The sequence below is a fragment of the Chelon labrosus genome (assembly GCF_963514085.1).
Source record: "Chelon labrosus genome assembly, chromosome: 13".
Taxonomy (NCBI): Eukaryota; Metazoa; Chordata; class Actinopteri; order Mugiliformes; family Mugilidae; genus Chelon; species Chelon labrosus.
In genome coordinates, this window is record NC_140346.1 from 23050389 (window position 1) to 23077992 (window position 27604).

Consider the following 27604-nt stretch of genomic DNA (forward strand, 5'->3'; position numbering starts at 1 on the left):
GTGATACAAGGCACAGGCGGTTATTGTACTTCATCAGCCGAGCCGAGCGTCTATGCATTTAACGTTTTCATTAAAATATGCGCTCTCTTAATCCCCTGTCTGTGCTTCCATTTGCGCAAGCTGTTATGTAATGAATCACAAGATGGCAAGAGAGGCGGTGAAGATCTAAAATACACTATTTGCGTAAGGTGCGAGAGAGATTGGCTGCTCATATGGGAACCGGGGAAACACTTATGTCTCAGTTTGCTGTTCAAAATAGAAAAAGACCTGGTTTAAATTGGTGCCTGGTAGCTGTTGTTTGTGCTTCCCGGCTGTCTGTCGGACGACTTTTTGCGCCGTGGCCACTTTAGACGCTGGTCTTTAATTAGCCGGTGTGTGCAGCTCTAATAAAACTAGTGGCAAACAGCAACACAGGACTGGCATTGTGCAGCAGCGGCGGCAGGTCTGGTGTTCAAATTGCCTGAAGGCCAGTCCTCCGTGAGCCAATCGGATCATTCAGGGGATGAGCTGGGCAAAGTGCTGCTCTACGGATGAGTAGTCAAACATGTTGTTCAGTTGAGTTATGCTTATTTTGTGTATAGTTTTTAATCTTTTAAATATACATCTTTTTAATCCATTCTTTCCCTTATAATTCACTCTATGTTTTGAGAGCTTAAAACGGCATTCAGCACTAAGTTACACATAGAGGAGTCCCTTCTGTTGAGTTGGAGGAGGCAGATGCAGGCTTTTTAACACTTATATAATTGGCCTGAAATGCTCTTTCATAGCAGGCGGCCGTTTCCAGCATGATGTCAGCTCATGGTCAATAGTTTGAGAGCGTCGCTTTAAATCTGCCTCTGTCCGAGCTCTCTCAACTCAAACTGTGAACTTGTGACAGTTAGAACGTCTTGTTGCTCTCTTGGCTCCAGCTGCTGCCTCTGTTTTGATGAATACTTCTGCAAAAAAAAAAAGCTTTAACTCCAGATAGCATTCCAGAAGATTAGCCACGGCGGGTTATAGAAATGTTATGGGGATATTTTTAACAAATTAAGTCATAGATAAAATGTTGTTCTAGTGACTTATAAATAGAGTCACATCTGGTTGTTTATCAGGGAACGGTATGAGCTAAACTAGCCAACAACATTTCGTCTCTGTTCTTTTTAAGGTCTCTTTCTTTTTATGGAAGACTAACATCTGAATACCACAGAGCGCTAATGATGTTACATTTACAAAGCATACGTTGCCCACTACTGACACGCAGAAATGCAGTGTCAGTGTTTTTATTATAGCTCAACAAAGTGTCCCCGAAGGTCTATGTTCATATTGGAATCCCTGGTCCAGTTAAAGAGGTCAGTGCTGTCTAAATATCCTCCCACTCTGTTCACAAACGTCTGCTAAAGTCTCGGTGGGAATGTCTCTGTGGACTGCATTATTTGCGTGTGTGTGTGTGTGTGCAAGAGAGACACTTGTTGGCCTGTTTACATTGTCCTCTCGGGAGCACCACCATGCTCAGGGTGTTTCCAGCATGGCGATGATGTAATGCATGCTGTGCCCGAGCTCCTTGTTTGCAGAATCACATGCCGCGTCTGAGACTTCGTACAGCGCCCAGAGCAACAGAAAAGGGCTTGATATGCACACTGGTGCCTTTCTTTGTCTCTCATCTCCAGTTTAAGTCATCTGCATGGGAGAATTTTGATCAAATTATGTGTAATTTTCACTTTAATGTACTTCTTGTACCTTGTAGAGCGATGCCAGAGATGGTACAGGCTCAAAGTTTCCAGGACGTTGCCTCAAAACCTTTGCGTTAATCGTCTTGCTTAAAACAAAATTTGTGATCGTATAGTGTCTGATCAACGTTGGTGTTTACACTCTGGTCGTCTGTACCTCGTGCTTTAGGATCCCAGACATTGAGGAAAGGGGAGGGCCGCCCCTGTCAGTATAGTGTTTACCCCAGGATAAATATAGTCACACAACTATGCCACCATAGCATGTTGGACCTCATCACTGCGCAGTGCCTCGGCTAAAAATTCCTGTCTGACCTTCACTCTTGGACGGCACCGGCTGGTCACAAGGCTAGAGGAAGCCATAGCAGAAGCAGCTCAGAAAAAGAGACAGAGAGAGAGAGGGAGAGAGAGAGAGAGAGAGAGAGAGAGAGAGAGCGATTGCGTGGTCTCCCGTACCAAACACTACTCCCACTTTTAAAACACACCCGCCGTTGGCTGTGTGCGCCATGGAAACTATACCCAGGAGAACAGAGCCAGCTGACACACAAGACATGGAAGTTGGAGGATTTAACTAGCGAGCGTTTGTCTTGATTCAGGACAACCCTGGATAACGCAGCCTCCTTCCCCACTATGGACGGGACAGCTGTGTGCTGGAGTAAGGCCAGCGTCATCAGCTTCATCAAGGGTCTGGGTAGGTGCTGAGTTTGCCACGAGTGAGGGACGCATGTTATGAAAACCATAAAAGGTTGTCACACATGCATGGCATTCCTTGAAAGATATCCAAACGCTGCATGTCCTGACAGGACCTGGAGAATAAAACCAGTCCAGGTACCACAGTGGTTCTCCAGCTTTTCTTGTGCAGCGTCGTCAGTGCTGCATTCTCCGTTCCACCTGTAAAAGAAAAAAAAAAAAAATGCTGATGAAAAGTTTCGTCTACTTCTTTCTGTTTTCTGCTCTGCACAACATGTAGACTTGTTGGCACTTTCTTTCAGGAAAGTGTAAAGCCTTTTAGGGAATTCATTAAAACAGTTTTTAACCTCTCGGCCTTTTGGCTTGTTTTGGCAGAATTAAACAATAAATTTCTAATTGTCTGGTTCCTCTGTTTAATGCATTCCTCTTTGGTCTTGTCGCAGCTTAACTAGGTACATGCTGGCATTTAAATTTCAGGCCTACTTCAGATAAACATGATGTGTAGACGTCTGAATACTCGGTAGCATGTGAAAATAAATCCTCCCCATTAAGACATGTTTTAGATTTCAACTTTACTGACAGAAATATGCAGCAAGTCTGAGTTGTTTTGGTTAGTTTTGGTTTGTAATTTAATGGACAGCGTAAAAGCCGAAAAGTCTGGTGTTTTTAATGTGCGACTTTGACTGATTTACAGTAATGTGCTCCTGGCACACTGCAGGCTCTACTCCGCTGCCGCTGGTGTGATTTCTGTCCAGTCACATTTATTACATGCACCCCTTTCACTCTCTGAAGCAGAGGAAAATGTGGTTCTGATTGTAAGGCAGTAAGTCTGCTCTGTCCCTTCTGAATATTTTACCACAGATTTATGGCAGTTAGTGAGTTTCGGGCTAAATGAAAATTTCACAGTCCCAGTGAGATGTGTGTATGCGTTTCTTTACTATATTTAGCACTTAAGTGCATGTGTGGAGGCAGCGGAGTGTAACGCAGAAGGTAAATTTTTAACCTGCCAGTTAGTTCACGGGTTTTTTTGGCCTGTGCGAAGCCATCAACGTGATCAAACCCGGGCCACATCGTAACGCTGGCTGGAGGGTGGTCACATGCGCAAGATTTTTGCTTCCCTCAAAGGGCAATGACATCTTTGGTACGAAATGAAAACACCAGCTGCCGGCCGTGGCGCTTTAATTTCCACATGTGCTGTGTTCCCTGTAGCAGTAGGAAAGAAAGAGCAGACTCGGGGCAAGCCGGTGCCCTTTGGACAGTCTTACTCAGGAATGCTCAACATGTTGAGAACATGTTTTTGTCCATGTTTGGATACTTCTCAGCAATACCCGGTTCGTTGGTCTGTTTTTGTAAACAGATCTGTGGCCGAGCTTGTCCCACTCACTTCTGCTTTAATTGGCAATGTAACAAAATAGTTTTCTATCTTGTGCTCTTTGTGTCGTTTCCGCAGCCTCACCCGTGGGGAACGGATACAGTAAACCTCCCATCCCTCCAGTCTGCTGTCCTCAGGGAGAGAAGGGTCCACCGGCCATGTTGCCCATCAGCGTCGACCCGGAGAGCAAGCCGGGCGAGTACGTCCTCAAGAGCCTGTTCGCCAACTTCACCACGATGTCCGAGCGCAAGATCCGCATAATCATGGCTGAGCCGCTGGTGAGTGGGCAGAGTGAGAAAGAGTCACTGCTCTCTGTGTCCCCGCAGCGATTGTTGTGGTTAATTTTATAGACCAGTAAAACAAATGTAGGAAAAAAACTAAACATAACTTTCTAAGATTTTAGAGATAAGAGATAATTTCTCAAGTCTGGAGCCAGATCAATCATGCTGTGAGCCCCTGTGTTTGTTCTGACCTCAGGTTGTGAACCGCTGTAAAAATGTCAGTCAGGAAGTCTTGACAGACTGACCTGCAAGATCTGGTTTGACATTGATGAATTACAAGTTTTGGTGGAAGTATTAAGGTCTGTTTGAACAGCTTAAAGTAAGTTTCGGTAAATGAATCCAAATTAAACACAGTAACCGAAGCAGGAAATGCTTCAGTTACTGTGCTCCTACAACCAACGGATGCTTAGATGATTATAACTGACTAATCGCAATTAACTTTCCAAAATTTCCATGTTTAGGCCTTGCTGGTTTTTCAAAATATTCAAAGATGTCCTCCTCAAGTCTGGGAAACTATGATAAACAGCAACTGACAGAATAATTGTCAGGTTCACAATGAAAATAATCACCAGTTCCAATCCATCCATAATAGATTAGTCATCTATCCAAGGCTTTCATTTAAATGTCAAATGATATTTTGACAAGAAAGTACATACGGCTTGAATATTACACCATGTAAATCGTTTAGCTTATTCCACCAGTATTCAATCGTAGACACTCGAAGAGACTTTTTCTTTTCCAGAGGAGCTCGGAGCCGGCCAACAGCTGTCATAAATAATTGTGTTGACAGACGGTCGGGCAGGTGGGGAAGCGCCACTTTGAGTGTTAATGTGGGCTCCACTTACCACCTGCTCCTACGACCACATACATTAGTAACACTGGACTGCTACTGAAAAGCATCTAAAACCATCTATCGTAGTGGGAAAAGACAAAACTAAAGAAACTAAAATACACTCGGCCGTAATCTTCATGCCCTAAGTGACTGTTTACCAGAAACGCTTGCACTTCCTTGTGACTTTTAACAGGTCTGAGGGTACTCGCGGCCTTACATCAGTGGGGCTGCTGTGGACACGCTGTCTCCAGTTTTAGGGGCTGTGATTTATTGGAAGCTGTTAGTCAGCGGCCTCGGCCCTGCAGGGAAGTGTTAATTACCACAGGGAAAGTGCGCAGCCCCTCGTTTCGCTGTAATACCCCCCTGGAGGAATGCAGATAGGGATGTGTCTCTCTTTGTTTTCCCTCTCGGCGGAGTATCGGCTGAGTAATAGGTTTTAGTCTGGCCTTGTAGTTATTGGCGTACGGTCCCTGCTGCTCATCCTCATTATTCAGGTTGTGTAACAGATTTGTTGACAGTATTGGTTATGCAAATGCAAAAAATGTACTATAAAGGTAAATTAATAAAAATATACATTATGTTTAAGTCTGTAAGGCTGCCACAAAGGGCGTTAAAATCCGTAAAAGCCCAACAGTGCAAGAGGCTCTGAGTTTTCTGTCATTCCGGCACAGATGGGCTCCTCAGATGTAAGCATTTGTCTAAAAAAAAAAAAAAAAAAAGCTAAAAGGTTCATCAGAGCACAGGGCTTAGCTGGCGTTCCAGCTGCAAGAGAGAGAGAGGGGGAGAGACAGAGAGACACTGCCACCAGCCCACGCAATGTCAATGTCAAACACAATCAGACAGTTAGCTATTTTGGATTAATCAGCAAGTGATTTGCTGTGTGGCCGATGAAACAGCAAAAGGATGTGTCTGGAAAAAAATAAATAAATAAGGAAGAAGGAGAAGAGGAGCTAAAGGCAAAACAGATGCTTCGATTTGTTCAAGCGCCGATTAGTCGGCAACTTTGGTGCTGATATAAACACTTCGGGTGTTTAACCACAAAGTTGTACCAGCAGTAAATGATTCCCTATTTATCTTCAATTCAACTTATTAGCCGTTCCCTGCAGATTTCAAATGAAATCCTCAAGCAGGGTGATTCATTTGTGCATAAATTGAATCAAATGGCACTTTTTTAAAACTTGAATGAGTTTCAATGAAAAACGTTTTGGTTTATTTAGTCACGTTTTTCTACTAAACCCCATAAAGCAATGTAGATTTTTGGTTAACAGCTCTTGACTGTATGTCCTGCTGAATACGTGCAGTTGAGAAGTGATACGATACAGAATTCTGTCCTTGACTGCACCGAGCCTAAATCCCATCTCAAAATCATTTATCCCAGATGATGGAGGACTGTAATAATGGGGGCTGTCATGAACGTCCCGTCTCTAATGCTCCCTCCTCATGTCGGGGCGGCCGACTGACTGATGGCTCTCTCATTAGCTGGGCTGTAATGAGTCCCTGTTCAAAAATATACTCCACACTCTTCAGACAGGGCCGATAGAGAGTTATGAGCTTCGGACCAAACTTCAAAAGAACTTTTCCGGGTTTAATTTTATTTTTTTATTGTTCGTTCAGGGTTATAAAAGGACTTCCTCTTTCTGTGTTTTCAGGAAAAGCCATTAACAAAGTCACTACAGAGGGGAGAGGATCCTCAGTTTGACCAAGTAAGTGCACAGAAGCTGTTTATTAGAGATAACTGCATGAGAAGACATTTTGATCTTGAATAAAAACAATTTGAGGGATTATTTAAAATACCATGTGTGTTGGGCTTCTCTACGAGCAACATCCAGTTTTCCCTTCTTAAATAAGTGCTCTGATCCACTGCGACATGAAAGAGGTGATGGGGTGAAAGACCTGCTCACATCCCAACAAGGTCTCCCAGAGCCAGTCGAGGCTAGTCAGGAGTGTTTACCTTGAGAGCTGGCTCGGCCTCTGCTCTAGGTGTGTCCAGCAGGTCTGTGGCTTTGCAGAGAGGGGGCTCTTTCACGGCCACAGAGGTGTGTTTGTGCTGCTGCGCGAAGCCATTCAGTAAGCCGCACAGAGCCAGGATTCTTCTCCGGGCTCGCGCTGAATGAAGGGCTCGCTGTGTTCCCCAGCCCGACCAGACTCTCCTCCCTTCCTGTGTGCCCAGCCCGTTCCTTCCTTTCCCTCTCCCTCCCTCCTAGAGTGTGGGAGGCTGCCCCATGGGCACTCTGTCCTTCTGCTCTCAACAAGGACCGGCTCGCCCCTCAGTTTCACTTCTCTCTCTTAACCTTGGCTATTTCTTAAAAGCTGCTTCATTTAGCCCCACGACATTAACCGTTTTGATGCTTGGAACATGTAAATGAATCCATGCGTGCTGTTGTAATTTTTTTTTGTTGAAATTGCCGTACAAATAAACAGAGGAAACACTGATGGCTATCTCTTGCTTTGGTATGTAAACTGCTGAACACAAATGTACACGACGTATGTCTTGTTCCTCTAGTTGATAAGCACCATGAGCTCTCTGGCTGAATACAGTCTCCCCTCCATCCTGCGCACTTTGTTTGACTGGTACAAACGACAAAATGGACTAGAGGAGGAGCTGCACGAGTACCGGCCGAGAGCCAACACCAAGTCCAAAAAGTGAGAATCATTCAAGTGCCACCTAAAGAATCTGAATTGTACTGAGCAGCTGCAAGCAAACCTGTTGATCTTGTGTTTCCTCTTCCCAACAGCGACGAGCAGCAGAGAGATTACCTACTTGAAAGGAGGGATTTGGCCATCGACTTCATCTTCTCTCTTGTACTTATAGAAGTTTTGAAACAGGTGACTTCTCAGAATAAACTAACCATCCCTGTTATTTTGAGAAAATCCCTCTTTTCCTGCATTCATTCTCATTTCCTTTGTGTCTCCCGACTCTTTAACTAGATGCCGCTCTATCCGTCTCTCGACAGCTTGGTCAATGAAGTCATAAACTTAGCCTTTAAGCACTTTAGATACAAAGAGGGGTAAGCTCTCCCCAGTTCCAGCACAGTTTATGTTTTTCTTTCACAGTTTTAAGTCCTCTTCTCTAACGTTTCTCTGTGCTTCCCCCGCAGATATCACGGTCCTAACACTGGCAACATGCACACTGTAGCAGACCTCTACGCTGAAGTCATAGGAGTTTTAGCCCAGTCCAAGTAAGTTCCAGCTGCTCTGATAATATAATCAAATATTTAATCTTTCTTCTCCGCTCTGTTGGGGACTTGGTGTCATGCCACGTCGTCGTGTTGGTGTGTTTCCATTCCTACCGCCTTTCTGCAAAACACTGCGCGGCGCAAGAGACTGGAACGCACTACGGGGACGACACACTTTTGGACAGGTCCACTTCACACCAAACTTGGACTGGAAATTGATGTCTGTTTATTTGAAGTTTTCAGATCATTGCAGCAAGGAGCAAACCCTTAAAATAGAGATATGGTTGGTGAGCAGGCCGCATACCTCCTGCGCTCTGCTTAATTTCCTTCAGGAGATACTTCACTCAGGGACTTATATAGAGATCTTAACATTTTGCTGTAAACGGAAATTAGTTGTTTTGTTTGTCTTTTTTTATGAAGTTTCGAAATAATAAACTATTCATCCTCTCATGACCAAGAAACAGCTGAATTCGCTTTTCTTAAAAGTACAGTACTAGCCAACAGGGAAGAGGTTAAAAAAAAAAGCTCATATGAGCCCTCATGATGAATTATCTTCTAAATTTAGACCAGCCGAAGAATCCCATCTCTGGTTCAATTTGGGCAAAGGATCAGGTGCAAGACGAGGAGTTCATCTTGGGGCACAGACTCGCATTGCAGTCTGCGCATAGAGAGCGAGGCGAGAGGAGGATATTTTTGGGAGGCGCTCTCCCTAAATATTGTTTCTCTGTTTCCTCCGAGTCACCACTTTGCGTTCTGAGTTTTTTTATGCTGATTTGCAATTTGATATGAGTCGGTGTGGCTTTATATAGAATCACATTCAGTTATTCATTCTCAGGTTTCCTGCTGTGAAGAAGAAGTTTATGACTGAGCTGAAGGAGCTGCGGCAGAAAGAGCAGAGTCCATATGTAGTCCAGAGTACCATTAGCCTCATCATGGGGGTCAAATTCTTCCGAATTAAGATGTATCCCGTCGAGGATTTTGAAGCCTCGTTTCAGTTCATGCAGGTACAGCACACTTCAATAACCGAGCTATACTTTATTCTTTTGACTATGTTCCAACTGACTTTTATAAATATGCCCTCACCGGTTCACATTCTTTAAACACTTTGTTATGCAGTGTGTGGATTGCACACAGTTTGAAGCCTATATATCTCTTGGCTTAATCTATTTTTAACATTTTAAAATGTATACTAGCTCCAAAGGATGTTAGCTTCACGGCGTCCGTCTCCCTTTTTCCACAGGAGTGCGCCCATTATTTTCTGGAAGTCAAAGATAAGGACATTAAGCACGCCTTGGCTGGCCTCTTTGTTGAGATACTGGTTCCTGTAGCAGCAGTAAGTGTGCTGCCACTCCCGTACATGTTGCACAATAATTCATTTAAATTAAAATATATATATATATCACTGCTGTGGAGATGGATTTTCAGGTTGTGTGACCCTGTGTCGATGTTGTCCTAGGCCGTGAAGAACGAGGTGAACGTACCCTGCCTGAGGAACTTTGTGGACAGCTTGTACGACACAACCCTGGACCTGTCCTCCAGAAAGAAGCACTCCCTGGTGAGTTAGAGAGCAGAAAGCATACTGACACGGGCTGTCTGGGCCTGTTTGTTTTTGCGCACCTCACCCTATGCTGCACGCTCGGATGCCTGTGGTCTCTGTGAATCCTCAAGGTCACTCTTGTGTAATGTTATTTTACAAGTTTAGTGTCCACACTACAAATAATTCATTAGGGCAGACAAGCAGCCATTTCAAAGCATAAAAATAGCCTGAAAGCCGTGCAGTATGTGTACAGGCATATGTAAAGTCTGCTCCCCCTATAGCATCTTCAATAAAGCATTTTACCTCAGCGTTTCACAGGGGAAAGACAGATGCGGGAGAGTTTCAATCTCCTAAGGCAGCAATTATGTCTGAAACTTTAATTTTATGAGATCAGCATCAGCTAAACTCATCAGAAAGAAAAGAAAATGTACTATATGGCATAGATTTTTCTATATACTGTGTATTATTAAGTGTCTTGTTCGTGCACGTCCCCCCGGGGACAAATAAAGTTTTCTGAATCTGATTATTTTAATGCATCATGTAGCTGTTTTAATAAATGAAAGTATCTAAGTGTTTGTTGTCCTCTACTCAGGCTTTTTACCCACTGGTGACGTGCCTGCTGTGTGTCAGCCAGAAGCAGTTCTTCCTTAACAGATGGCATGTCTTCCTTAACAACTGCCTCTCAAATCTGAAGGTACTGTTACCTGGAAACCTGCAGCCATTGTGTGTCATAGATACAAAATGTTTGCCAGCACTTAAATTGTCAAACATAGTTATTTGGTATTTTATTGAACGCATGACGCGATAACACATACTCTCTAATTAGAGTTGTGTGATGACACTAATGATCTCGCTCTTTTACCACCTCAAGTCTTTATGCCATTGACGTTCTTTTATATTTGCAATTGTTTTACAGAGTAGAGACCCTAAAATGGCTCGTGTCGCACTGGAGTCCCTGTACCGGCTGTTGTGGGTCTACATGATCAGAATAAAGTGTGAGAGCAACACTACAACCCAGGGGTAAATAGCTTTTAACTCCCAGTGTGTTCAGTGAGCATGTTTCAGTAAATACCTGTGAGTAGTAAAAATATATAAGACCCGTAAATATTTGTCAGTCTTTCTCTTTTTTTTTTTTTTGAGAACAACACAAAGATTTGTTTAAGAGGCAGCTTGGCACTAAACCCACCATTTTTTCTATATCCTTTATTAATTTCTAATGAGGAAGTATTTCTGTGAAAGTTCATAGTTATCTAGGTCGTGGTATATCCAAGAAAAGCTGAAACAAGGTCACTTGTTCGAATCCCTTCTGAATCCATGCCTGGGTTCCTTGAGCGAGCACCTAAAAAAAAATGCTTTCTGGGTGCTGCATGCGTGCATTCTGCAAGTGTGCTCATTACTGGGTGTATGAATGAATGGGTAAAATGAAGAGAACCTATTTCCCCACTATCCAAAAAAAAGCTGAAACAAGGGCATTCATCCAAGTAGCTTCCTCTGGGGAAACGTCACGAAACCCAGTAATGAGCACACTTGCAGAATGCATGCATGCAGCAGCCAGGAAGCAGTTTTTTGGATGCTTGCTCAAGGAACCTAGCTGTGTATGTAGAAGGGATTCGAACAAGTGACCTTATGGTCCTCAAATCTACTAGGAGCACCTTTTCTAATATACGTGTACATGATTGCAGACTTGAGATCAGACGTACAGGTTTATCAGTAGCTTCCGAGTAGCTTTATTATGAGCTCACTTGAGGAATCCCAGCCAGGCCCAGCTTGAGTATGTTAACGAGGCCCAAAAATAAACTTGCCTTAAAATAAACTGCCTCTCAGAGCACTGTAAAAACTTTAAAACTGCTTGTTCAAGGTACGCTCATAACTTTGTTTTTTTGTGTGTGTCCACAGTCGTCTCAACACGATTGTAACAACACTTTTCCCCAAAGGATCCCGCAGCGTGGTACCGAGAGACATGCCTCTCAACATCTTTGTCAAAATCATCCAGTTTATTGCACAGGTAAACGCCGATGCGCTCACTGTGACGCTCCTCTCTCTGCGAATAGTGAGACGATGTCCCGTTTGACACGCTGTTATTTTTATTATTTCACAGGAACGACTGGATTTTGCCATGAAAGAGATTATCTTTGACCTTCTATGTGTTGGGAAACCTGCAAAAGCCTTTAGTCTTAATCCAGAGGTACACAGTCGGTATTTCTTTTTACGATGTAGTCACAGACAAATGCACAGAAAAAAGACTCAGTTTCTTTCTGTAAAATATATTCCTTAACTTACAGAAATCTTAAACCTTGTGACGTTGTGCTTACGATGAGTCTAATGCACTGAACCACATATCAGTTAGTTGTAATTGCAGCTAAATCTATTAATATATCAGTAAGGCTACGGCTACTTTCTTCTGCTGCTACTGTGTTTCCGTTTCACACTCAACAGCTCGATGACTAATAAGGGAGCGTTGGAACTTTCTTTTCTTTTCAGAGGATGAATATTGGTCTGAGAGCATTCCTGGTCGTCGCCGATAAGCTGCAGCAGAAGGACGGCGAGCCTCCCATGCCTAACACTGGCTGCACTTTGCCCTCTGGGAACACCCTGCGAGTGAAGAAGACGTACCTGAACAAAACGCTGACAGATGAGGAGGCCAAAGTCATTGGTGAGGGACACTAAACGTGGCCAGGAATATTGAAAATGCTTTTGCTTTTCATCAACGAATCGGATTTCTTTAGTAATTGGACTTCAGCTGATGTGTAACCGTTTCTCCTCTGTCGTCTTTTTCCAGGCATGTCACAGTATTATTTTCACGTGCGGAAGGCTATCGACAACATCCTGAGACACCTGGACAAGGAGGTGGGCCGCTGCATGATGATGACTAACGCTCAGATGTTGAACAAGGAGCCTGAGGACATGATCACGTGAGTGCGCAAATTCACTGGGTCAACTTAGCGTGAAAACATTTAAGTTTGGCAAAAGTCCAGAGTGACTCATCAGGGCCGTCATTGTCTCATCCATAACTTCTTAACTCCTTCTGACGGTCTGTTTACTTATTACAATGCTTGTTCTGTTCACACATGACAGTTGAACATCCAGCCATTGTAGTCATAATTAAAACCTGATCTTTTCAGAGGTGAGAGGAAGCCCAAGATCGACCTGTTCAGGACGTGTGTCGCTGCCATTCCACGCATCCTGCCCGACGGGATGTCCAGGCCAGAGCTCATAGACCTGCTTTCTCGGTAAGTCACATGTCTTCAGCCACCTTGGTCTTCGAGGAAGACTGAGCTCTGGCAGCACAATCTCACTGCCTGACAAGATTAACATCAGATGTAATTAACTGTTATTAACACTTGTGTTGAAAAGCAAACAATCAAACACCATGCAGGATGATCCTGAATTTCCTGTTACCTCAGTCAGGTTTTTTCCAACCAAGTGTTTGTTTATCGTTACATGATAAAGTGATTCCCAGCAGTACTTGCAAAAAGCGTCAGCAGTCTGATTTTATAATGATAAATACACCAAAAATCTGACTAGTGTTGATAGTTTAAACTCAAATTTTTAGTTTTCTGTTGTTTGTTCAGGTAAAAAGTGAGAACTTTAAAAAAAAAAACTCATCTGAAATTAAATCTCAGCAATTAAATTCATCCTATAAACACGCACGCTTAATTCAATTCGTGTATTTTTCTCTTTTCCAGACTGACAATCCACATGGATGACGAGCTTCGACTCATAGCCCAGAATTCCTTGCAGAGTCTGCTGGTGGATTTCTCTGACTGGCGGGATGACGTACTGTTTGGATTTACTAACTTCCTGTTACGTGAGGTTCAGGACACCCACCAGGGATTGTTAGATACGTCCCTCAAATTGCTGCTGCAGCTTCTCACACAGTGGAAACTAACCCTGGCTGCTCCGGGGAAGAGCCATGACGCAACTAAAACGCCCGCTGTCGAGGTACACAACTGTGTGACACATTTTGTGCCGTTAAGAGAGATTTACACAGTTTGACTAATTGGTTTTCTTTCTCCAGCAAATTCTTGTTGTAGAAATAGCAATGCAATGTTTATTGGTTTGTGTTATCTTTGTTTTCGTGCCACAGCTGCTGCAGACCGGCTCCAGCCTGAAGATGCCTGCAGAGCGAGGCCCTCACTCCACCGTGCTGCATGCCGTGGAGGGGCTGGCGCTCGTACTGCTCTGCTCCTGCCAACTAAGCACCCGCCGACTCGCCATCTCTGTGCTCAAAGAGATACGAAGCCTCTTTGTGACCATCGGACAGTCTGAGGTAAAACGAAGAGGAGAGACAGAATATTGCGGAGAGCGACAACTGTGATAACTAAGATTCTGTGCCTTGTCTTATACAGGACGATGACAAACCAATGATAGAGATTATGGACCAGCTCAGCCCTGTTATCATGGACAGTTTTGTCAACGTTGTGGTCTCTGACACGGTAAGTTGTTTGCAGCTTCATTTTGAGGCTCACCTCCAAAGTAAACCTTAAATGTGAGACGCTAATTAGTTGTGTGCAAAGATTCATTCATAAAACAGTTAATTCATATGTAGAATAGAAACAGGCAATTAATGCTTGGTATGTTAACTGTAAGGCAGATGCTTGACTGAGTTATTTAACATGTAAGATCTGAATGAACAGCTGGAACTGTGCAGCTGTTCGTTCCCTTGTTTATGTAATAATCAAGCTATGAGAACACAGATTTTATTAACGGGATAATAATCTCACTTATTATCCACTGTTGGATTTCCCTCAATAACGGCCTTATTCGAATTTAAATTGCTATTATAACCCATAAGAATCCATGTGTAGATGACTTGTAATTGCGTATCTAATGCAGCCATGACCCCTGACCTTTGCCTTTACTTACTTGCAGGCCGCCCTGCCAGCTGGTCACCCCGTGGACCTTCAGTGGCTCGTGGAGTGGAATGCCCTGCTCGTCAACAGTCACTACGACATCAGGAGCCCCTCGCACGTGTGGATCTTCGCTCAGTCCGTGAAGGACCCCTGGGTGCTGTGTGTGTACAGCCTCCTCCGACAGGACAACCTGCCCAAGCACTGCCCCACAGCTCTAAGCTATGCCTGGCCCTACGCCTTCACTCGAATGCAGATACTCATGCCCCTGGTAGACCCAAAGTAAGTGGCCTCGAACATTGTAGGACTTATTCTATTTTCTGTTTTCTTTACGTCCTTATTTCCTCATGATAAATTTTCATTGAGCTTAAAACTCTACTGTTAAAAACATCTCAGACATACTGTAAATAATATAATATTTTCTTTCTGAATGATTCACCAGTAATCCAGTCTACGCCAAGAAGACCAGCACCTCTGGAAGCGGAGATAATTACGTCACCCTGTGGAGGAACTACCTGATCCTTTGCTTTGGCGTGGCCAAGCCCAGTATCATGAGCCCTGGCCATCTGAGAGCATCGACACCTGAGATCATGGCTCCTACACCTGACAGCGGTGTCGGCTACGATAACAAGGTAGCTGCCTACCCCGTCCTCTGGCCTTATTAATTCCCTCAGCGCTTTGTCTCTCCGGGATCAGGTGTTCGTACAGAGCTTGTTGACATTCAAACTCAAAGCATCGAGTTACACAGCAGCTATTTCCCATGAATGGAACGTGTAGCTGATATATTCTTAACTGTACAGACTCTCAATGCGGGCCCGGGTAATTAGCGGTGTTCAAGCAGCGTAAGACATTTTATTTGTCACAGTGTGAACAGTCGGTGTTTGATGTTACAGGTTATCGGGAGCCCATCTGTGGCCTGGCTTCTGAAGCAGTTGGTTCCACTGATGAGGGCAGAGAGCATCGAGCTGACAGAGTCATTAGTTCTGGGCTTTGGTCGCACGAATGCGCTCGTGTTCAGGTATATAAAAGAACCATGTTTTAAATGTTCTAGTGAATGCTTTTACTTCCTTAACAAAATGATTTAATTGCTTTTTTTGACTAGAAATTATAGTTAAACCACAGTCCATTAGTTTTACTCCATAATTAAAGTCTGACCCATATTTGTGTGGATTTAAAGTGGGGTTGAGCAGAGGATTATACTTGAGTGTTGCCATTTACAGTTGCACCTAAAATAGTTTTCCTAGAAATCAGGCTTTATAGCTCAAATCTCCTTTCCTTGAAAAAAAAATAACAATAAACATACTGCAGTTTAATTTTGTTTGAAAAAAGCATTTTACACAAAGATAAGTTTATTTTTTCACTCTCTGCTCACAGGGAACTCGTGGAGGAGTTACATCCCCTCATGAAAGAAGCACTGGAGAGGCGACCTGAGGTTTGTTGATCATATTTGCAGCAGAAAATGTTCTTTTATAACCAAAATATGTGTTATGGACACATCTTAGTCATTTAAATGAAGATTAATACTAATATCTGAGGTTTTGTATTTATGATCTTTGCAGAACAAGAAGCGGCGCGAACGGCGAGACCTGCTGAGACTGCAGCTGCTGCGGATCTTTGAGTTACTAGCGGATGCAGGTGTCATCAGTGACAGGTTAGGGATAGAAGCACTTTCAGGATACACAAGAAGAAAGTGGGATCAACAGGAAGCTATTCAATGAAATAACTTCTGCGTTAAGTCCAGTAATACAATATGGGTTTTGACGGACGTTTATGTGTTTCTTGAGGAATTCCCCCTCCTGAAGAGGCATTTCCTGCTCAGGCCAAAAGCTGGTGAATGAGAGAGGCAGGGGGCTGGGAGGGACACAAGAATTGGAGAAAGTGTTGCAATGGATAAAAAAATCTGTATACGGCCATGAGTTTAGGATGAGTCATAAATAGTTTAAGTCGTCTTACAGGAAATTACAAACCGTAAAATACCATCAACAAAGCGATGAGGCAGTGCAGGATGTATCCTATGAAAACACGTAAACAATGGATTTTTTTCATGGCTGCTTTAAGTCATTGGGATTGTGATCGTTCTTGTTTTCTCTGCAGTACAAATGGAGCGCTTGAACGCGACACCCTCGCCCTCGGTGCTCTGTTCCTGGAATATGTGGATATGACCCGGATGCTTTTGGAAGCCGAGAATGACAAAGATGCAGAGATCCTGAAAGACATCCGAGCTCACTTCAGCGCCATGGTGGCCAACCTCATCCAATGCGTACCAGGTACTCCGACAACTAGCTCATCTTTCGTCAGACCAGTCCCTGCCAATACTCAGTATGGTCCAACTGATAAATTACTGAATAAAGACATATGCGTATCTAATACAATCCATCTGTCTGGTTTTGAACTGTGAATTTTATAGTGGCCTTCCATTTAGTTGGCGTTAGCACACCACAAGACTCTTGACATTGAGCTTGATTTGGACGTAGACCAAGAGGAGTAGATCCATAAATAGTGCAGCTTAAGGACAGAGCAGACGAGGGCAGGTGATGACTCATGGGTTGCCAAGCATTCACAAGTCCCCGCTGAATGGTTAATGGTCCGTCCAGGGACATCAGCGTCTTATTATCATATCAGTGAATGCACATTTAATAGTTAGTTGCAGGTTTCAGATGCCTGGATGTTTGTGCTGGCTTTACACTTTCTTAATGAGCCAACCTATAGCTGTCTATTTGGTTTCCCTCCCTAGTGCACCACAGGCGCTTCCTGTTTCCACAGCAGAGCCTCCGACATCACCTCTTCATCCTCTTCAGCCAGTGGGCCGGCCCTTTCAGCATCATGTTCACCCCTCTGGACCGATACAGCGACAGGAATCACCAGATCACAAGATATCAGTACTGTGCCCTAAAGGTAATCATTTTCTGTTCAATCCTTATAGGCGGTTTAGGCTTCTGCGGCAATTTGACGCTGTAGCTACGGCGTCAGCGCCACGGCGACGCAAACCACAAGAGCTGTGATTGGTCCGCTTGGTAGTAGCGCATGTCCGTCTGCTTCTCCATCTCCGCAATTTTCAAATTGATTTTTTTAGATCAATAAAGATGGAACACATTGAGCAAAGGTTAACTGAGGAGGTTCAGAGATACAAACATTTGTCTTGTTTCAGCGACTAGCGTTTAGGTGGCATTTTTACAGAGCGAGCCAGACTGGCGAGTGCACAAGTACGAATGGCTACGTGCGTAAGTTATGCCGTCTATGTCCCGCAGTACCCTTAATGAGCCTTTATAAACCGCGCAGCTGCTAAGGCTCATGTTTATAATCATCGAGGAGGATACATTTGCAAGGATTCACCTTTGACCACTGTTGTTTTCAATCACCACAGTGGGATTGAATGTGTTGCAATTTTGCAATAATCAAAAAAAATTTAGTGCAGGGTAAAAGTCAGGAAGAATAGAGGCTGTTAAAGTTGAGTATTCTGATGTGTTTCCTTCCAGGCCATGTCTGCTGTGCTGTGCTGCGGGCCTGTGTTTGACAACGTTGGCCTCTCTCCAGACGGATACCTCTATAAGTGGCTGGATAATATACTGGCTTGCCAGGATCAGCGGGTATGTAGCCAGCCAGTACTTTACCCCTGTGATGCATTTAAACAAAGAGCTGACCCAGGAAGCCCATCTGATAGCTTACTAAAGCCTGCTTTGTAAAAGCCCACCGCTGGTCCCTGCCAACTGCAGGAGAACTGGCATGTTCTGCAGGGTTTTGTTCAATCCAGTTTACTGAAATACACGATAAAGCATTCTTCCTAAGCAATATTTATTACATGACTTGAGCAAAAGTGTTATCTGGGCAGCCGGCCATAAAGTGTAATCCATCATCTTTTTGGTATGACAGAAGGAAAAGCTACAGGAATTTTCTAACACTGACTCCTTAAATCATTTAAAATAGACGCAAACACACTGGTGCACAGACGCGAATAGAAGGAAAAGAAATAGTAGTTAGTCGTTGTCTGCTCCTGGCACAGGTCCATCAGCTTGGCTGTGAAGTTGTCATCCTGCTCCTGGAGCTCAATGCTGACCAGGTCAACCTGTTCAACTGGGCTGTGGATCGCTGCTACACGGGCTCCTACCAGCTCGCCTCAGGCTGCTTCAAAGCCATCGCTACGGTGTGCGGCAGCAGGTAGGCAATCTCACATCTGTTCAACACGTTAAACTCAGACACATGTTTTTTTATCAGGCGGTTCCACTCTTACCTTGGACCACCTGATGTTTGTCTTTTTGTTATTTTTGAGGTGTAGTTAATTCACAGTTTTCTCATAATTCTGATAATCCCGAGTCCAAGTCCAAGAGTCACCTCAGTTAATCCTCTTAAAACATTATTTATCCCCTCTTTATTTCTTACCTTGTCTCAAAAATACTTTCTTCCTCTTTTTCTCTCTGTACTAGCAAAAACTACCCAGGTGACATAGTAACGCTGCTGAATCTGGTGCTCTTTAAGGCCTCAGACACCAACAGAGACATCTATGAGATTTCAATGCAGCTCATGCAGGTGAGGTGATATAAACACAGTTTGGTGTTCTGCTGTACTACAGTCTCTATAACGTCCACTCCCTCTTTCATTGAACAGATTCTTGAAGCTAAGTTGTTCGTGTACTCGAAGAAGGTTGCCGACCAGAAGCCGAACAGCATCCTCTACGGCACCCATGGTCCACTGCCACCCCTGTACAGTGTCTCCCTGCCTCAGCTCTCCAGCCAGCTGGCCAGGATGTACCCTGAACTCACGCTTCCTCTCTTCTCAGGTAGGTGACGACTATGTTTTACTGTGTTTGAGTTTATTTTTATTTATTTTTGTCTGCCTGCTGAAGTGCTCTTGCAGGCTTGTCATCTTCTCTTGGCTTCCCACTAAACAGTACACTTCAAAAGAAACCTTCCTCTTCAACTAACCAGACCCTTACTGTATTTATGGACACTTCAACTTTAACTCATAAGAGAATGCAGATTAGGCTGCCAATTATGGTAAAACTGAGTATACAGTGCGTTTGAATATAAACACCGCAGTGCCCGCTGATTCTGATGTAAGCACTGCCTTCCTTCTTTCTTCTCATTCCAGAGGTTAGCCAGAGGTTCCCCACCACTCATCCCAATGGGAGGCAGATCATGCTGACGTATCTTCTGCCCTGGCTCAGAAACATAGAGCTGGTGGATAGTGGCCTGCTGCTCCCGGTCTTCACGCCGTGCACCACGAGTTATGACTCTTCAAGCCAGCTGACTAGCACAGGTTCATCACACCAACTGAAAGGCACTGGTTGGGGCTCCTTACAAGCTACCTCTATGGTTCTCAATAACCTCATGTTTATGACTGCTAAGGTAAAGCCCTGTACGGGAAATGTAATTAGTAAGATTGTGGGTAATGGGACTTCAATGCAGCTGACATGATATTTTTTTTTAACCACCTTGGCTAGTATGGAGATGACCTACCTGGACCGGAGATGGAAAATGCCTGGAATGCTTTAGTCAGCAATGAGAAGTGGAGCAACAATCTGAGAACCACACTGCAGTTTCTCATTAGCTTGTGTGGCGTCAGCAGCGACACCACCCTTCTTCCATATGTAAGACATTCACATCTGCCGGAAAATGTTAATGCGGCTAGTTATTTTTAAATCTTTCCCTTTTCTCACGGATAGCCTGTGATATATATATATATATGTACGTATAAATCTTTGATCAGATCAAGAAAGTGGTGATCTATCTGTGCCGGAACAACACCATGCAAACCATGGAGGAGTTGATATTCGAGCTACAGCAAACGGATCCAGTCAACCCTGTGGTGCAGCACTGCGACAGCCCTCCTTTCTATCGCTTCACCGCCACGAGCAAAGTCACCACAGCGGCTTCAGGTACAGCTTGTAGTTTGAAATCCAATCTTCTTCAGTTTAACCCCCACTTGCCGCTCATAGAAAACCCTGTGGATAGATGATGAATGTGAAGGAACAGTGGTACTGAAATCATTCTTCACTTGTTTCATGAGCATACAATAAAAAATAAGTTTGGCTTTCATCCATTTCTAGGCACCACATCGAGCAGCAATACCGTTGTTGCAGGCCAGGAAAGCTTTCCCGACACAGATGATACCAAGACTGCAAAAGAGAATGAGGAGAGGTACAGCAGGAAACAACATGCCCAATGTTCTGATTCAATTATTTATAGCATTAGCCGGAACCATCTTCACTTTTTTTTATTTTTTTTTATTTCTGGCCTCAGGCTTAGTCACATAATGCGAGCACACAACCGTCTGGAGTCTCGCTACAGCAACAGTTCAGGAGGATCGTACGACGAAGATAAGAGTGAGTGCTTTTCTGAACCATACACCCTTTGAGAAAAAGAAAATGTCACGGTTTAGTGGGTGTGGAATAACTGGGTTGGAGGGTAAGATGGTAAGCGGCGTGGTGCCATTGATAATGCATGAGCAGTGCAGAGTGGCCTGGGGCTTCTAAAAGGGGCTTCTGTGAGAACTGGCACTGAAAAACAAGTAGGCGAGCCCAGGGCCTCTGCTCTCCTGCTAGTGACCCAAAAACAGCTTTGTTACACCCTCTCGAGCTGAATTAGCCTAATGTGAGTAAGGATAACGTGACAAAGAAAAGAACACTTTAAAATTGAGGTTATCTTTTCTGTTATACTGTGTTGTCCCCGTGGCATCCACATGGATCCACATGATCTCTCATGGGGGATGCATGCTAGGTGCAAACTAAATATTCTGTATCCACTCAGGTGAACCTTTGCCTCCCTATGCTGAATGGCTGATGGCTGTTGTTGAGAGCAACCAGCCCTATCCTCTTCCCATGCCTCTGAATGGAGGATGCTGGGCTCCGCTGGTGGACTTCTTACCAGAGACCATCACTCCCAGAGGACCACTGCACAGGTTAGACAAAATGTGTTAATTCTGTCCCTCTAATCTGCTTGCTTGGGCTCTCTTCTCCTTCTCTACTCCCTTTTCTTCTGTCCCACCTCCGTCTTTTTTCTTAGTTGCCTACCCGGGCAGCTTCAAGCAGATGGGTCCCACCAGAGCTGGGTGGTGCTCAAGGTTAAACAGTTTTTCCTCACCACCATCACCTGAGTACTTGCTCTTGGGATTTCAGGCTCCAAATTTTGCAAAGCAGCTTCAGACTTGGATTATTATTGTCGCTATATAAATGAAATGGATTTAAACTGATCTCCTACAATGTTTATAGTTTGTGTTTTTGTCTATTGCAGGTGTAATATAGCAGTCATCTTCATGACTGAGATGGTGGTGGACCACAGCGTGAGAGAGGACTGGACCATGCACCTGCCTTTATTGCTACATACACTGTTTTTGGGTAACGTCACTCTATTGTAATAGCCATTAGATATTTGAAATAATAATAGTTAGTGTTTTAAGTCCAGTATGATGCATCGTCGTCATATTTTCAAGTTCCTCGTACTAAGTGGTGTGATGTTTACTTCAGGTATGGATCACTACCGTCCAGAGGTGTTTGAGCACAGCAAACGTCTTCTCCTCCACCTCCTCATCACCTTGTCCTGCAACAACAACTTCCAGGCCATTGCATCGGTCTTACTGCAGACTCGCGAGATCAATGGCACCAAGACGCTCACCTGCAAACCGAACCTTCAGCCGGACTATTTACCTTCAGGTGAAAAATAAATAACTTCTCACCTATAAATACTTTACACCAACACGTGACCTGTGAGCAGCTTGGCTTCTTCTCCTCAGCTATTATAAACTTGACCATCAGGAGGGAATGGCTAGCATTCCTTTCAGACAATAGATAAGTTTCTTATCTGGGGAGAAAATATTCGGACACTGTGCCAAAAGCAATACTGAGAACAGGGGACATCAAAGGTCCTGATTAAAGCATTCCATTCTGCTATTTTTATCCTCTTGTCCAAATTGGGGCCATCTGCTCGGGTTTACATAGGCCGCTTTAGCTCCTTTCCTCGGCCCCTCCCGATAAACTGTTTTGCTAATGTCTAGACATTTTTGAAATATCCAGAGTTTTATCTGACCATTTGAATAACATTTCTACGCTATAAATAGTGATTTCTAACAATGATAACACACGGATTACACGGCCACTGAAATCAAAAGGAAAACATTCTTTGTAAGTCTACTCTGGCGTGTTTATTATATATGTTGTGTGTAGTGTCCTAAAGAGACAGAAACGACTAAGAGGTTAGCCGTGGAGCAGCCTAGTAGCTAAATTTGGCAGCTTCAACACTAAATAGTAATAGTCATTAATCACGGCTAATTGGAATGACAAACACAGATCATGCTACTCACTCTAACCCCAGTCGTCTCTGTCTGCAAGCTGACGTTGGAGAGCGTAAAATCAAACATTCAAATAAGCCACTGTAACCTGTTTCTGGTAACACACCACCTCTGCTGTGTTCAGGAGGTTTTGACTTCCTGCGGGAGTGTCAGACGTCTCCCGTGCCAGACTCCGGCCTGAGTTCTTCTTCGACGTCGTCCAGTTTGAGTCTGGGGGGCAGCAGCAACAACCTGCCGGAGATTTCACAGGACGTGGAGGAGCTGGTGGCCTCCAGTAAAATGGATGAGAAGACCAACAAGCTCATTGAGTTCTTAACCACTAGGTACTGATGTGCTGATGTACTGATGTGTAGTCCCCTCAGCAGAATCAACCGGCGAGTGTATCGGTGCTGAAAATATAGTTTTATCTACAGATCACAAAGGATGACGAAAAGTATTTTATTTAATACATGCACAAATATGTCTCTATATGCTGACTGGTACAGTCAGAATATGATGCTCATATACACTCTCATATTTCTTGATGCAGGTCACCACCTAGTGGTGATGTGTGCATAGTGCAATAGAGCAATACCTGAATGGATTATTCATTCATTCATTCGTTTTCTGTAACCGCTTGTTCTTGTGGAGGGTCGCTGGGGGGTTGGAGCCTATCCCAGCTGTCATTGGGTGAGAGGCGGGGTACACCCTGGACAGGTCGGCAGTCTGTCGCAGGGCTAACACAGAGAGACAGACAACCATTCACACACATCTACAGCCAATTTAGAATCACCAATTAACCTATCCAGCATGTCTTTGGACGGTGGGAGGAAGCCAGAGTACCCGGAGAGAACCCATGCAGACACAGGGAGAACATGCAAACTCCACACATTTAATTCTATTAAAATGATTTGCCCCATACAATAGTTTAAACAGAAGCACAATTAGACCAGAATTTAGTACAGGATTTTACAACATGACTAGCTAAATGTACTACTTCTACCGCAGCACACCTGACAAAAAGACTGAGAGTGACTAAACAATGGTTGTTTTGTAGATCATATGGACCTCTGTGGTGCCATGAAGACATTTCAGCAAAGAACCAAATTTCAAAAAGCACCGGGCAGCTGACAAACTTTCTGCGACATGTGGTGTCCGTGTTCAAGGAGTCCAAGTCAGGTAATTCTTAACAGTAATTGTTAATTAATTATACGAGAAAACTCTGTCTTTGCTACTGAGTAATCATTTTTTTATTTTATTTTATCTTTGTCTTTTGTTAGATTTCCACCTGGAGCAGCAGCTCAGCGACGTGGCGCTGCAGACGGCCTTGTGCAGTTCATCGCGTCACTACGCCGGCCGCTCCTTCCAGGTGTTTCGAGCCCTCCGTCAGCCCATCTCTGCCCACGCTGTGTCTGACCTGCTCTCCAGGCTGGTGGAAGTCGTTGGTGAACATGGAGAGGAAGTGCAGGTCAGTGTTCAGTGTCATGTACATGATGCAGCGCGTATAAAAATGCTGTTTTCAGCCTAAGACCCTCTTTAATTTTTCATTTTTAATGTAGTGGTTGGCTACAATTCAAAATCTATTTTAGCTACCAGTTAAATGCTTTGTGTGTAACTAAGTCATTGATACAGGGAGAATCCTCCAGTAATGCAGTAGTGTCTTTTTCGTCACAGGGCTATGTCATGGAAGTATTACTCACACTGGAATCTGTGGTGGACAACTTGGCTGAATGTCTCAAGAACAATGATCTCATGGCCATCTTGACGAGGTTAGTGTTTCCTCTCCATGTGTTTATGTTCAAGAAGGTTTTTTTTTTTTTTTTTAGCATAACCTTTAATTTATTGTTTGTTAAATTACAGAGCGTCATCTCCAGATTTCCTCACCAGTTTGAAGCTGCTGTCCAACAGGAAGAGCACAGGGCAGCTCAATCTGAGGAGAGATGAGAGGAGCAGACATCAGAGGAGCTCTTCTGTACCCAAGAAGTTTGGAGAGGCAGACCGGTGGTCGGATCCCCCTCGCAGTGCCACGCTCGACCGCATCCAAGCCGGTGAGCAGCAGGTCTTGTTAGCCAAGATCCGCAGCTCGGCCTCGTCTAAAGACAACGTCACCGACCCGACGAGCATCAACCACCCCAGCAACCTGCTGGCCACCATCTTCTGGGTGGCGGTGTCTCTGATGGAGTCAGACTTTGAGTTTGAGTATCAGATGTCTTTGAGGCTGTTGAACAAGTTGCTGGCCAACATGTCGTTGGACAAACAGGAAAACAGAGAGAAGCTGGAGAAGCTGCAGAGCCAGCTGAAGTGGAGCAGCTTCACCGGGCTCCAGCAGCTGCTGCTAAAGGGCTTCACCTCGGTGTCCACCACCGACATCACACTCCAGCTCTTTAGCCAGCTCACACCTGTGTCACGAGTTCCTGTCGTGGACACGTCACAATCGATAGGTACAATTTCATTCTGTAGTCATAGGCTTAAGTAAACATGAATGCTAAAATGCATCCATAAATTCATCCATAAATATAGTTTAAACTGTAAATATTTTTATGGTGAATACTTCGCTTGCTTGTTTCATCTGTTAGGTTTTCCCTTGAATGTCCTCTGCCTGCTCCCACATCTGGTGCAGAACTTCGACGGCCCCACGCAGTTCTGTCAAGACGTTGCTGAGAGGATAGCCCAGGTCAGTTGTAGTGTTCTTGTATTCTCACTTTGATTAATCATATATCTTTAAACTAAAGCGCTTTTACTTGTGTGTAGGTATGCCTTGAGGAGAAGAACGCCAAGCTCTCCAACCTTGCCCATGTCATGACCCTGTATAAAACACACTCCTACACACGAGACTGCTTCTCTTGGGTCAACGTGGTGTGCCGATACCTCCACGAAGCTTTCTCAGATATCGCCCTGAACCTGGTCACATACATGGCGGAGGTTTGTGCAGCTTATATTTGCAAAGTTGCAGTAATTGTGTGTTTGAGGTGCTAAATAATTGGATTTTCTCTGTTTAATCGGTGTGACAGCTGTTGGAGAAAGGTCTCCCAAGTATGCAGCAGACCCTTTTACAAATCATCTACAGCCTCTTGAGTCACATGGACCTGAGTGGAATTCAGGCCAAACCCTTCAACATAGAGGTGCTGAAGACGATTGAGAAGTTTGTGCAGGTGAGTTCACACTTAAAATTCATTTAGACACGGCCTTATGCAGTTCTCCTTTTTGTTTTTAACCAATAGCGCCTGACTTTTATTGGATACTTCTGTGGTAGCTGCAAAGATTTGGATAACGTAGATCGGATGTCATCAATGGAAATCTTTAGCTCGTTGGGGCTGAGTAAGAGTCTTATACTCCCGTTCCTTGTGTAAGTGCTCATGGGGAGGGAAAAAAAAGGAGGAAAAAGCTGCCTTGTGTCAGCGCAGTAAATTTGTAGACACACCCAAACTATAAACAGTCTGCCTCTCTGCCGCAGGCTAGGCCTCTGCTTATTCTCATACTGTATCCACTTTCCTTTAGCACCTCTGTCTCCAGAAATAGAAGCACATAAAACACACAAAAAGACACGTGTGGTTGCTTTTTCTTTTTTTCTTTTTTTTTAAAAAAGCACAGGGTCCGTGTTGATTTTAGTGTGCAGGTGAATTTGAGTGTTTATGTCTGTGTTCACTGTAGACTGTCCACTGGAGGGAAGCGCTGAATATACTGAAGTTGGTGGTTTCCCGATCAGCGAGTCTGGTGCAGCCTTCGTTCCCGCAAAGCGACCTCTCCTATGAGGACATCAGCCGTGTCTGGGACCGCTCTTCCAAGGCCCTGCCCGGGAAAACGTTAGATTTCCACTTTGACATATCTGAGGTTAGTGACTCTTTCTTTGACTTTTCTTTTTACCGTGTGTAAAAGTTCTCCTTTTAAACACTCCATGTAGCCCGTGGAAGTGGAAACGCTCGTGTGTTTGCCCGTGTGTTTTTTCCTGTATTTTCCATGGGTGTGGTGCTTGTTGAGGTTGTGTGGAATCTTTTAAAGCTCGTTGGAGAGGAAACATTTCTTCCCCTTCCTTAATAGTGATATTTCTTTTTGACCGAACCCCTTGGAGATTAGCTTGAAAGCTAGAAAGGTAAACACAATTAGTCAAGCAGAGCAGAGCTGGAAAGTGATGTGAAAGATACAGGCTGGGTGGTGTATGTGTGGGAACCGAACAGGGAGGTATTTGTGCAGTTCATGAATGGCAGGAAATGATGTCAACTCTGTGCTGCCGTCCTTTGTATGTGAATCGCCGAGCAAATAGCCGGGAGTGCTTGTCTTTAAACTGAAGACACGCTGTAAAAATTTCTTTAAAATATCCAGATATTTTTAGACTGAAATCTGAGGAAGAATGCTTCTTTTTCTTCCAATCCTTCGTGCTTTTTGAACACCAAATGGAATAAAAACCGTGACATCTGATTAAAAAAAAATAAAAAAATCAATGCCAACTTATCTAAGCATTGACCCCTTAACAGTCATCAAGGAGTTGTCGAAGTCTAGACGAAGCAGGAGCTGACGGTCATGGATTGAATAAGCAGAGAAGGACTATCTCCTCTTTTTTCCTGACTCATCAGAGTGTCTGTGTGCACGTGCTTGTGTTTGTGTCCGTGCTTTTAGACACCAGTGATTGGTCGGCGTTACGATGATCTGCAGCGCTCTCCGGGCCAAGATGCGAAGAGCAGGACGACGGCAGTGACCCGCAGCACGTCCTCCACGTCCTCTGGATCCACTTCCAACAACGTCCTGGTGCCGGTCAGCTGGAAGAGGCCTCAGTCTTCACAGGTTAGAACTTATTTTCATTCCTATTTTCAACGTTAATAAAGCTCATAATTTGGAGGAGGAGGTGTCACCTGGCTTCAAAATGTGTCTGTGTTCAGATGAAGAAATAAAACATGTTAAATGTACTG

General features: G+C 44.1%; 1 protein-coding gene across 3 annotated transcripts in view; it reads left to right on the forward strand.

Annotated features, from left to right (window-relative positions):
* frya (furry homolog a) overlaps positions 1-27604 on the forward strand; it is a 41227-nt gene that overhangs the window by 6081 nt on the left and 7542 nt on the right. For 2 of the 3 annotated variants that reach the window (XR_014699410.1, XM_084558979.1), the window contains exons 2-49: positions 3844-4043; positions 6528-6581; positions 7382-7521; positions 7614-7704; positions 7807-7886; positions 7977-8057; positions 8890-9058; positions 9295-9387; positions 9511-9609; positions 10184-10285; positions 10508-10611; positions 11488-11596; positions 11690-11776; positions 12073-12244; positions 12371-12503; positions 12714-12821; positions 13278-13533; positions 13679-13861; positions 13941-14027; positions 14464-14723; positions 14884-15073; positions 15335-15459; positions 15816-15873; positions 16001-16092; positions 16536-16708; positions 17176-17336; positions 17918-18028; positions 18442-18596; positions 18863-18965; positions 19044-19215; positions 19527-19783; positions 19879-20025; positions 20145-20313; positions 20485-20575; positions 20678-20760; positions 21185-21335; positions 21668-21771; positions 21901-22086; positions 22846-23044; positions 23758-23879; positions 23981-24168; positions 24375-24469; positions 24561-25141; positions 25277-25374; positions 25452-25622; positions 25712-25852; positions 26352-26531; positions 27315-27479. Coding sequence is in view for 2 of the 3 variants with exons in the window: in XM_084558979.1 (XP_084415105.1) it covers positions 3844-4043; positions 6528-6581; positions 7382-7521; positions 7614-7704; positions 7807-7886; positions 7977-8057; positions 8890-9058; positions 9295-9387; positions 9511-9609; positions 10184-10285; positions 10508-10611; positions 11488-11596; positions 11690-11776; positions 12073-12244; positions 12371-12503; positions 12714-12821; positions 13278-13533; positions 13679-13861; positions 13941-14027; positions 14464-14723; positions 14884-15073; positions 15335-15459; positions 15816-15873; positions 16001-16092; positions 16536-16708; positions 17176-17336; positions 17918-18028; positions 18442-18596; positions 18863-18965; positions 19044-19215; positions 19527-19783; positions 19879-20025; positions 20145-20313; positions 20485-20575; positions 20678-20760; positions 21185-21335; positions 21668-21771; positions 21901-22086; positions 22846-23044; positions 23758-23879; positions 23981-24168; positions 24375-24469; positions 24561-25141; positions 25277-25374; positions 25452-25622; positions 25712-25852; positions 26352-26531; positions 27315-27479 (7076 nt within the window). In the remaining variant the exon portion in view is untranslated. Of the gene's footprint in view, positions 1-2158; positions 2395-3843; positions 4044-6527; positions 6582-7381; positions 7522-7613; positions 7705-7806; positions 7887-7976; positions 8058-8889; positions 9059-9294; positions 9388-9510; positions 9610-10183; positions 10286-10507; positions 10612-11487; positions 11597-11689; positions 11777-12072; positions 12245-12370; positions 12504-12713; positions 12822-13277; positions 13534-13678; positions 13862-13940; positions 14028-14463; positions 14724-14883; positions 15074-15334; positions 15460-15815; positions 15874-16000; positions 16093-16535; positions 16709-17175; positions 17337-17917; positions 18029-18441; positions 18597-18862; positions 18966-19043; positions 19216-19526; positions 19784-19878; positions 20026-20144; positions 20314-20484; positions 20576-20677; positions 20761-21184; positions 21336-21667; positions 21772-21900; positions 22087-22845; positions 23045-23757; positions 23880-23980; positions 24169-24374; positions 24470-24560; positions 25142-25276; positions 25375-25451; positions 25623-25711; positions 25853-26351; positions 26532-27314; positions 27480-27604 lie in introns of those variants that run through there. The other variant, XM_084558980.1, reaches the window with a different exon arrangement.